Source organism: Euleptes europaea, chromosome 13 (genome assembly GCF_029931775.1).
Source record: "Euleptes europaea isolate rEulEur1 chromosome 13, rEulEur1.hap1, whole genome shotgun sequence".
Lineage (NCBI taxonomy): Eukaryota > Metazoa > Chordata > Lepidosauria > Squamata > Sphaerodactylidae > Euleptes > Euleptes europaea.
In genome coordinates this window covers 9,130,566-9,141,587 of record NC_079324.1, presented here as the reverse complement: position 1 = coordinate 9,141,587, position 11,022 = coordinate 9,130,566, and the positions used below count along the sequence as shown (strand labels likewise).

Here is an 11,022-nt window from a genome sequence, read left to right as displayed (position 1 = left end):
TGGTTGAAAATGTTACATAGGTGGTACATCACGCCGAGTGACATCCAGAATATAAACAGTTCGACATCTGGTTTGTGTTGGAAGTGTCATAAAGCTAGAGGTACCTTCTATCACTGTTGGTGGACATGTACATTAGTACAAAAATTTGGGAAGAAAATACATAAGAACCTAGAAGCCATCATCGGTCAACCTATAATATATGATCCTAAACTATTTCTCCTGAGTAAAACGCCAGACGAAAGCAGCAAAGACCAACAGATCATATTAAAATACTTAATCACAGCAGCAAGAACAGTGTTAGCATCACTTTGGAAAACAGATAAAATACCAAAAATCGAAACTTGGATTGATAAAGCTTACGAATATATAACAATGGCGCACCTTACAGAAACACTACAAAAAGACACTCATAAAGCAAATAAAGACAAATGGAATTCCTTTTATGAATATATTAAAACTAAAAAATAATAATAAAATCTCATAAGTCATAAGAAAGTTAAGTTGACGATCAAATCTACTTTATTAATAAATGACTGTAATATTGACCCTACAAGGGGGTAGACTTATGTATTTGTTTTGTTTTTGTTTTTTAATGTTAACTACTGTTTAATCGACGGGTTCCTCTTTCCCTTTTCCCCTGTACCCTTATTTAATATGGAAAACCAATAAAAATATTTATAGGGGGGGAAAAAGGTGCAACTGGACTCTTGCTCTTTTCTGTTACCCTTTTAGAACACTTTAAGCGAAAGATGCTCCAATCCCCCACCTACCCCACCCCACCTCCCCACCCCCCAAATACACATCCCAAGCAAACGCATCCTCTCGCTCGCTGGCACTCCTAACCACCTTTGCCATAACTCGCGGTGACAAATGCACGGGTCGGAGTGCCGGAAGGGAGAGTCGCCGCGGCGCGCGTTGCATGGCGGGATTCGTAGTCTGCGGCGCCTGCCTGAGCCCGGGCCGCTATGAGGCCCTGGACTCGAACTCCCGATAGGCCTCGCTCGCTCCTACCGCAGTCTTTGCGCCCAGGAGCCTGGCGGGGGCGGCTACATTGTGTCTATTGTATTGGCGTCGCTTCCCTTTCTTTTCCTTTCTTTCCCTTCCTTGGCCTCTTGTCCATTTCCCCAGTGGATTTAAACCGGGGGGTGGGGGGAAAGAGAAGCATGGCCGATGAGCAAGAGATCATGTGCAAGCTGGAAAGCATCAAAGAGATCAGGTAGGCGTCCCGTCTTGTCTTCGCTCTCGCCCTTTGTGCGGTCCCAGCGGGGATGCCCGGCGCGAGGCACGTTTCCTCGGGAGTAAGAGCCGCGACGCGCCATGGGGGCTTACCCCCGGGTCAGCGGCGTCCGGTTGCAGCCGCGGCAGCGGACGGGTTCGGACAGGGCGGCTGCAAATGCAAAGGGACCGGATTGGGAAGCCTTTTTCTTTAACGTGGAGCCCCGTTCCTGGGGACCGGCTGTGGCTCCGCGGCAGAGCATCCGCTTGGCATGCCGGAGGTCCCAGGTTCGATCCCTGGCATCTCCATTAAAAGGATCGGGGTGTGTGTGTGTGTCTGTAAAGCAGGGGTGGGGAACCTTTTTTCTGCCAAAGGCCATTTGGATAGTTATAACATCATTTGCGGGCCATACAAAATTATCAACTTAAAAATTAGCCTGCGATATTTGGTCAAACATTTAGCCAAGAGGCACGACCGGAGATGGCTCTGAGAGTCTGCCATGTTTCTCCACAGCCCGGGTGGGAAAGGGTTAACACCGTTTCTTGGGCGGTCCTAGCAGCTCCATAGCTAATGACTCTTCTGCAAGGGGGGAAGAAGGTTCCTTTTCTCAGCAAAACAAACTCACATCTGCCTTGAATAGAGGCTTTTCCTGTCTGCGGGAGGGGGCGGATCGCCAGTCTTAGATCCTTCTGAGCTAGAGATCTGCCAGGACCCACGAAGGGCCAGACCAAATGATTTCGCGGGCCTTATACGGCCCCCGGGCCTGACGTTCCCCACCCCTGCTGTAAAGGGCTGTCAAGTTGCCGCCGACTTATGGCGACCCCTTAGGGGGTTTTCAAGGCAGGAGACTCCCAGAGGCGGTTTGCCATTGCCTGCCTTTGCACAGCGACCCTGGGCTTCCTTGGCGGTCTGCCATCCAGGTACTAGCCAGGGCCGACCCTGCTTAGCTTCTGGGCGAAAACGCGCCGTCGCTTGAGCCTCCTTTCTTCCCTGTTCCAGCCAGGATTTCAGTGCATTTTCGCCCTCTGGGATCTGAGGAGATCAGGCTAGCCTGGGCCATCCAGGGCAGGACAGATCAGGTGGTAGATGATGTAAAGACCTCCACCGGAGACCATGGAGAGCTGCTGCCAGTCTGAGTAGACAAGACTGACCTTGATGGTCTGGTTCAGGATAAGGCAGCTTCGTGTGTTCGTTGTGTCCTTTGGAAGGATGTCTCTGAGGGGGGACAGAAGCTTTGATTCGCCGTTCAAAGCCCGGTCCTATAGCCCTGCTTTGTTCAGTGCCGCTTACTTATAAGTGAGCATGCATAGGATTCCAGGCAGCCAGAGACCGTATAACAGAATTTAGGCGGAGTCACAACAGGCTATTTCAAAAATTTGCATACAGATTATAATATGCACAAAATACAATTTCATACGTACCCGCCACCGATCGGGAGATCTGTGAAAGACCTCCGAATTCTAAACAGTTCCAGACCTCTTTTATACCTTTTGACATGGGAAACCTAATCTGTGGTTTTACTTTTATGGCATTTTCTCAAGGGTCTTCACTCTTTCCCGAAACAATGTTAAACCTTCTAAAATTCTCTCATGAGATTATTCTAATCCCTTTCACCTGTTTCGCACCTCACAAGGTGTCTTTATATGGCCAGAGGCAAGGTTTGCCGATAGGGGTTTAATCAGATTTTCAATGTCAAACCCATCACTCATAGTAAGGTAAGAAAGCCCTAGAAAAGATGCCTGAAGCATCCTGTAAAAGGATTCAATGCTCCCCCCATCTGGAATATAAACGGGACACATTTTTCCTTTGTAATCTGGTATTTATACTTAGCGAAGGTTATTGGCTGTCAGCCCAGGCTTTTCTGCTGCCAGTTAACTGTGACGTTATGGCATAAGGTTTTTTCAACTTGCCATTCACTAAGAAGAAATCTAGCTTTTAATTAACATACGTTGCATGAATATATATATTTTAAGGCTAAATAAAGCTAGACCACTACAATTACTTTTGTCTTCTTGATGTTCATCTGTAGTCCTGCTTTGTAGCAGTATTACCCACCCCTAAAAGAAGCTAGTTTGTTAGAAGTAGTCCAGGCCAAAACTGGATGGCCCAGGCTAGCCTGATCTTACCAGATCTTGGAAGCTAGGCAGGGTCAGCCCTTGCTGGTACTTGGATGGGAGACCACCAAGGAATACCAGGTTGTTGCACAGAGGAAGGAATGGCAAACCACCTCTGAAGACCATTGTCTTGAAAACCCCATGAGGGGACATCATAAGTCGGCTGCGAGTTGGCAATGCTTCACACACACACAAACACGGCCATAACTGTAAATCATGCAGAGATACAGCAGACCATCTCCTTTCTGGGTACTCATGGGAGGTTTTAATTAATTAATCAATCAATTAATTCATCAATAACAAATCAGTAACACTGTCAGTTAATTAAAAACAACAACAACAGCTTGGTGTCAGCTCTGGGCTCACCAGATAAATCCCACAAAGACTTCCAGGCAGATCTTCCTACGAAAGCTGGTTTATTAGAAAATATACAGCAAGTTACAGAAATTGACTTGGAACTGGGCAAGGATACTAATGGGGGAAATGCCAAAGGTACAGGAGATAAAAAGGAAACAGTTTACTTTCAGGAGAACTACTGGTTGCTAGGTTATCTCAACCCATTGAGATAACACTCGCATCCCACAAGCGGACAAAGACTATACAGAACTAGAGCTGAACAACAGTTAGACCTTGAACCGCCACCTGGCCTGGGCACTGGGCGCCTTCCCAGGCCAGCGCCTCCCAGTGCCTGACACTTGGCCTGTTTAACCCTCAAAATTTGAGACACTTTGTTATGTTCCTTTGCGTAAACCAGAAGCCTCAGAGTCTGTTTTGGATACAGAAGAGCTGCGCCACATCAGACCCTGCAGTTGGCAGGCAATGTCATGTCTCTAGACTGGACAGGCCTGGTATAAATACTAGGAGTGTGGCCTCCTGCCTTTCCTCACAAGAACCATCCTAAACAGAGTTGCAGCTGTTTGTGCCCATTGGGACTTAGAAGAGCATAACTCTACTTAGGATGACATTGCAAAGCAGAGCAAGAAAGGCCTTCAGCATGTAGACACTTCAGGGGAAAATTTGGCCAGTGTGAGCCACTGATGAGTGAAGAACCCTCTCTCGCTCTAGGTTTCCATGACCCCAACTGGGTCCTGACACAATACTGCTTTGGGAGGAGACCAAGTCCTATGAAGAAAGCTTGAAGGAGCTGGGTATGTTTAGCCTGAAGAGAGGAAAACTGAGAGGAGATATGATAACCATCTTCAAGTACTTGAAGGGCTTTCATATAGAGGATGGTGCTGAGTTGTTTTCTGTTGCCCCAGAAGGTCGGACCAGAACCAACGGGTTGAAATTAGATCAAAAGAGTTTCCGTCTAGACATTAGGAAGAATTTTGTAACAGTTAGAGCAGTTCCTCAGTGGAACGGGATTCCTCAGGAGGTGGTAAACTCTCCTTCCCTGGAGGTTTTTAAGCAGAGGCTAGATGGCCATTTGTCAGCAATGCTGATTCTATGACCTTAGGAAGATCATGAGAAGGAGGGCATGTTGGCCATCTTCTGGGCATGGAGTAGGGGTCACTGGGGGTGCGAAGGGAGGTAGTTGTGAATTTCCTGCATTGTGCAGGGGGTTGGACTAGATGACCCTGGTGGTCCCTTCCAACTCTGATTCTATGATTCCTCCACATGGAGCCTGCTGGGTGACCCTGGCCTAGTCACAGTTCTCTCAGAACTCTCTCAGCCTCACCTACCTCACAAGGTGTCTGTTGTGGGGAGAGGAAGGGAAGGCGATTGTAAGCCGGTTTGAGATTCCCTAAAGGTAGAGAAAATCAAGGTATAAAAACCAACTCTTCTTCATTTTTGTCTTCTTCTTGTTCATTGAAAATGGTGTAGTGGTGTCTTTGGTGTGGCCCATTTTAGGCCAGAAAAGTTATGTGATTTGGCAGCAGACAATGTGGGGAGCAGTAGGTAAGAAAAAAGTCAATGCTAAGGCTCTGTGTCTGTTCTTCAGGGTTGATGGTGATGTTGCCAGTGGATCTGAAGAGGAAGGAGGGAAGCTGAGAAGTTTGGGTTTGGATATACTAAGTCTGAGATGGTAGCAAGGCATCCACACAAAAACAAAAAGGCCATTGAAAATATGCAATTAGACATAGCAAGAAGGTTCACAGATAGAATGGGGTATGCTGCAAGCCATAGGGTTTGATGAACTCACTGGGGCGGGGGGCCATGCGTAGAGAGAGAGAAAAGAAGCGGGCAATGCCAGATCCTTGGGGAAGCCCAACAGAGAGGAAGATAACAAATGGATAAGAAAAGAATGCCCTGGCCTAGATGGCCCAGGCTAGCCTGATCTTGTCAGATCTCAGAAGGTAGGCAGGGTCAGCCCTGGTCAGTACTTGGATGGGAGACCACCAAGGAAGGCCAGGGTCCTTATGCAGAGGTAGGCAGTGGCAAACCACCTGTGAACGTCTCTTGCCTTGAAAAGCCTACGAGGTTGCCATAAGTCAGCTGTGACAATGGCACTTTACACACACACACCCAAACACACACACACACACACACACACGAGGGAAGGGTCTGTGTCTCAGTGGCAGAGCGTGCGCTTGGCATGCAGAAGCTCCCAGGTTCAACCCTTGAGCTCCTAGGTTGAAAGGATCTGAGGTAGCAGCACTTGGGGGCCAAGCCACAGATGGCGCAGGAGTCCTGTGACTGGGACAACCCAGCATTATTTGACCACATAAAGTGGTGAGTGGGAAATGAGATGGATCGAGGTCCTGGCACTGTGGAAGGGGAAATTCCAAAGCGCTCCCATGATGAGCTTCAAGCACTGGCCATTTCTCATTTCTGGTGTGAGGTTTTGAAAGATGGTGATGGTGTACTTCCCCTATCATATCTCAGTTTTCCTAGTAGAATACTATCTGTTCGTCGATCGTTCCGTTTTAAAGTTGCCAATGAGATCTCTAACAGTGCAGTCTTAAGCAGAATTATACCCTTCGACATCCATTGGCATCAAAGGGTACAATTCAGCTTCGGCTTCTCCTGTCAGTCTGTCAGTGCTCTCTTCCTATAAGCAGCTTCAAAACCCAGAGTTTGCCAGAGCCAATTAGATAGAACTCCTGCTGAGTCCCCATGTTCCACACACTTTCAGCCTAACGTGCCTTAGAGGGTTGTCGTGAGGGTAAAAAGGGAGAAGAGAATGATGTAAGCCCCTTTGGGGTCCCTGTTAGATATGCAGGGTATCAATAAAGCCAATCAAACAAAATAAATATGTCCAGCCTTCTGGAAGACCTCTGCATTTCATATTATTACACTTGGAACAATTCTCCGGATTTTTCCAATTCTCCATTCTCTTCATTGATTTGCTTCTTAGATTCACTTCAAGCTGCTTACGATGACTTCTGAATGTCGCTGTGGTCATGTTCCTCTATTTACCTTTCTTCTTTCTCTGCTCTTCTTCAGAATGTCTGGTCTACAGTCAGGGTTGTCATCAGCCCTGGAGAAAAAAAAAGTTCTGTCTCTTTAATAGACTTTTAAAATTACTGTATTACTCTGTTGCCTTTATTATTGGCCCTGGTTTGTTTTTAACTGTGTGGGCTGCTTTGAGCAGGGTTCTTTTCTTAATGGAGAGGTGACCAATATTTATTTTAAATAAATGGATAAAATGTTGGAAGGCCTGGCTCAGAACGGAGCTCACTGCGGCCACTTCTATTTCCCCCCTACACATACCCAAATTCTTATCTCTCCCTTTGCTGTGAGAAGGCCTCAACTCGGGGGGGGGGGGGGAATGGCCAGACTGGCATTGCTAACACTCTTCAGTCAGTTGATTGACTGGAAGTAAGTCAGAGAACACAGATTAAGTATGTATCTGTGGTCGAGACTACACATTACATCTGCCACATGATCACCATGGGGTCTTGCAGCCGTGTGCCAGCCACAAGTTCCCTGTGGGAACTCAGTTCAGAAGCTCTGAAGGGACTTGATTTGGAACTGGAGCTTGATACAGGCGAGGAGGGGCTCTGGCATCCCTCCATGCCGTTTCTGTGATCAAAATTGTGTCCTTGAGGCACTTCTGAATTGAGTTCCCATGGGAAACTCACAGCTGTCAAATAGCTGCAAGTCCCTGTGGTGAGTATGTGCTAAAAGTGGCATGTAGTTTGGATTTAAGATGGACACTATCAGAGATCTCTTCCCCTCCTCCCCATGGATGCAGATTTTAATAAATCAGTGGATTGGAAGAAGCTACCTGTTTACTGATTTGTAAGGGGAGTGCTTTTAATGCATAAATAAGATCTGAAAGCAGTCACACATGGACACGTGATGCTACCTTATACTGAACCAGACCCTTGGTCCATCAAGGTGAGTATTGTCAACTCAGATTGGCAGCGGATCTCCAGGGTCTCAGGCTGAGGTCTTTCACATCACCTACTGCCTGGTCCTTTTAACTGGAGATGCCAGGGATTGAACCTGGGACCTTCTGCATGCCAAGCAAATGTTCTACCACTGAGCCAAGGTCCTTTGAACCTCTGCCAAGCAGATACTCTGCTACTGAGCCACAGCCCCTCCCCAAAAGGTTGGGGACCCCTGCTTTAGGGTCTCAGACAGAGGTCTTTCACATAACCTCCTGCCAGGTGCTTTTAACTAGCAATGGCGGGGATTGAACCTGGGACCTTCTGCATGCCAAGCAAATGTTCTACCACTGAGCCAAGGTCCTTTGAACCTCTGAAGTTGTCTCCCATGGAGTCTTAGTTTTTGTCCCATCTGTTCAAATGCAGTCTGTCTGGACTGGCAATGGCTCACCGTGGTTTTTGGGAGAGGTCTTTCCCTTGCTGCTTGAGATATCTTGCCTGGAGATGTTCAGGACCTACTGAATGCAAAGCAAGAGCTTTGCTGTTGAGCTATGGCCTCTCTCATCTTTCCTTATCTTAGCTCTTGGGCCAAGTGACAGCCAAATGGGTTTTTATCTGACCCTTGTTCAAAACTCTTGGGTAACGTGCAAGGGAGATTGGGAAAGTTACTCACCCCTGTGTGCAAAGTGCTTTTGTTTGATGCGTACCTGGAAACATGGACATGTGAGAGATGAAATAATAGCCAATGAAAGCATTGGCAAACACTTCATGGTATAATAATAATAATTAATAATAAATAAACTGGCTGTGGTGTTCTGGCTAATGCTGTAAAAAATAAATTCATTAATTAATAAATAAATAATAAAAACATGTCATAAAAACATTAAAACCAAACAAAAACACATAATTAAAATCAAAACTAAAATCCACATACAAAAACATGAAAAGGCAATTAAAACATTGGTTAGGAAGGAGGTTTCACTGAGGGAATACCAACTGAAACAAAAAATGTCTTCACCTGCTGGCAGAAGAGATTTCCAGAGTTTTGGTGCCATGACCGAGAATGCGTGTGGCCTTGTGTGGCCACCTGCCTAATATCAGAGGCACCCAAAGCAGGGCCCCAGAAGATGACTGCTGTGGCCTGAAAGGTTTGTAAGGGAGCAGACAATGACATCAGGGCTGCTGCATCTCTGGCAAGTCATGGAGTTGAGCCCACTCAGTAGATGAACTCAGCTGAAATCTCACATGAGCGACAGGGATGTGAGCAGACCTGGATTCAAGTCCCCAAGTTGCCTCCGTCCTCTCATTCACTCTCAGCCTCCCCTACCTCACGGTGGGGGTAAAATGGAGAAGGGAGAAGCATTCTGTGCTCCTTGTTAAGAAGGAGAGCCGGCATGGCTTTTCTTATGTTCTTATGATAGGATAAAGATGCCTTAGATTTGTTTCATTGTTAATTCTCACTATGTTGTGAGCTGCCTTGGGTACATATTTGTAGAGAGGCAGGATAGACGTCTTTTCAACCCATAACTGATGAAGATTGTTTCAGAGGATAGACATGTTGGTATAACAGTTAGATTTGCATCCAGGAGCACCTTAGAGACCAAGACGATTTTCAGGTATAAGCTTTTGAGACGGTGCTCCTGGACTCGAAGCTAACACATAACTAAGGCCCCTTTCAGATTGCCGTTCTAAACTGGCTGTCATCTTTTGTTGGCCCATTTCCGAGTAAAGCGATACAGGGATGGGCATTTCATACAACTCATTTCAGTCCGTTAATGAGCTGTCTCTAAAGCGCTCTGAAACGTTCTGGCCATTTCAAACAGCACCATGTTCCCTCTCCCCTGCCTTTTTTCATGGCGTGTTCTTTTTTTGTCTTTTGAAAAACATTCTATTTTTCTATTTCTATTTTTTTTCTATTTCTTGCTCTTACTATTTAGAAGTCATATTCCCCCCACCCACCTAGGCAGTCCCACAAGTTTTCAGAAAGCCTGACTTGGGTTGTGTGTCCCTGCTTGATTACCCTACAGATTGGCATTCAGCCAGCCACATCCCTATAAGGAGTGAAGGGCAACTGTCTTTCAGTTGACCAAGGGGCAGGGGGGGGGCTTTCTCGTGGGCTGCAGCCTCCCATCCATCACTGGCATCGTGACCAATCGTGACCAGTTGTTGTCTGTGCCTGACGAGCCGTTTCTAGCTGCGCTTCGTTCTCCCTCCTCCCCTGTGATCTGCCCCTTGGCATGTCAGTAATGTCATCCCTGCTCTCCTCTCATCTTTCCTGTGCTTTTGTTGCTGCTGTAGAAATAAGACTCTGCAGATGGAAAAGATCAAGGCCCGCTTGAAGGCCGAGTTTGAGGCTCTGGAGTCGGAGGAGAGGCACCTGAAGGAATATAAGCAGGAGATGGACTTGCTGCTGCAAGAGAAGATGGCCCACGTGGAGGAACTGCGCCTGATACATGCCGACATCAATGTAGTAAGTGACAGGCAGCCAATGGGAGAAATGAATTTTCATGGGGTTGCTTTTTATGTGTGGGGAGGTCAGCAAGAGTAGGCGGATCCTATGCTTAGTGCCTGGTCTTCGGAAGACAGGACTGATCCACAGTTGTTGGCAGGGTTGCCAGGACTCTTGCTAAGGCAGGAAGCCTCCCACCAGCAACCCACATTGCCCACCACCAGTCCAAGAAGTGGTGGGAGAATTCTTTTAAAACAAAAGTTGGCATCAAGTGTGCTGTAACATTGTTTCTGGGGGAAACCTAGATGTGACATCGGAACGATTGGAAACTCTATGGTAAAATCATAGAGCTTCCAGTGATCCCTAGAGCTACCCGACAGAACTTCTGGGTTTTCTTGGAAGAGATATATGGCACACCTGATGTGGCTCACCACCCCCTGTCCCCACCCACCCCCAAGTTTCCACCCTAGTTGTTAGCAGGACAGGGGCCAATCTCATAATTGGTCCAATGTATGCAAATCTAGGGCCAACTGAAAGACTGGGGGTGTCATTAGTTAAGGGAGTAGATTTAAATAGGCTGCTGGTGCCTTCAGGATAAGAGGCTGCTGGAGTGGTACAAACAGTGTCCAGGTGATTGTGTGCCTGATCTTGGTGCAACTGTTCTTGCCTGGGGCTTCCTCTGGGTCTGTTGGTCATCCACAGCTGTCAACTCAGCCACTTGTTCTGATGTCTTCCAAATCCCTGGTGTGTTATCTGTCCACTGATGTTGGCAGCCTGATAGCTCTTCCAAGTTGCCCATTTACATGTGGTAGGGGCCACCCATGTGTGGCTCCTCCAGGTTCCCTGCTTAAGGGGAGGGGCTGTGGCTCAGGGGTAGGTTCAGTCCCCAGCATCTTAAATTTAAAGGATGAGATAGAAGATGATATGAAAGACCTTGACCTGAGACCCTGGAGAGCTGCTGCCAGTCTG

The 11,022-nt window shown here is 47.1% G+C and overlaps 1 protein-coding gene across 1 annotated transcript in view; it reads left to right on the top strand.

Annotated features, from left to right (window-relative positions):
- Positions 1 to 1,145: 1,145 nt before the first annotated feature.
- ZC4H2 (zinc finger C4H2-type containing) overlaps positions 1,146 to 11,022 on the top strand; it is a 14,542-nt gene continuing 4,665 nt past the window's right edge. Inside the window, exons 1-2 of the mRNA XM_056859544.1 lie at positions 1,146 to 1,216; positions 9,903 to 10,074. Of these exons, the coding sequence (XP_056715522.1) occupies positions 1,164 to 1,216; positions 9,903 to 10,074 (225 nt within the window). The 5' untranslated portion in view covers positions 1,146 to 1,163. The remainder of the gene's footprint in view (positions 1,217 to 9,902; positions 10,075 to 11,022) is intronic.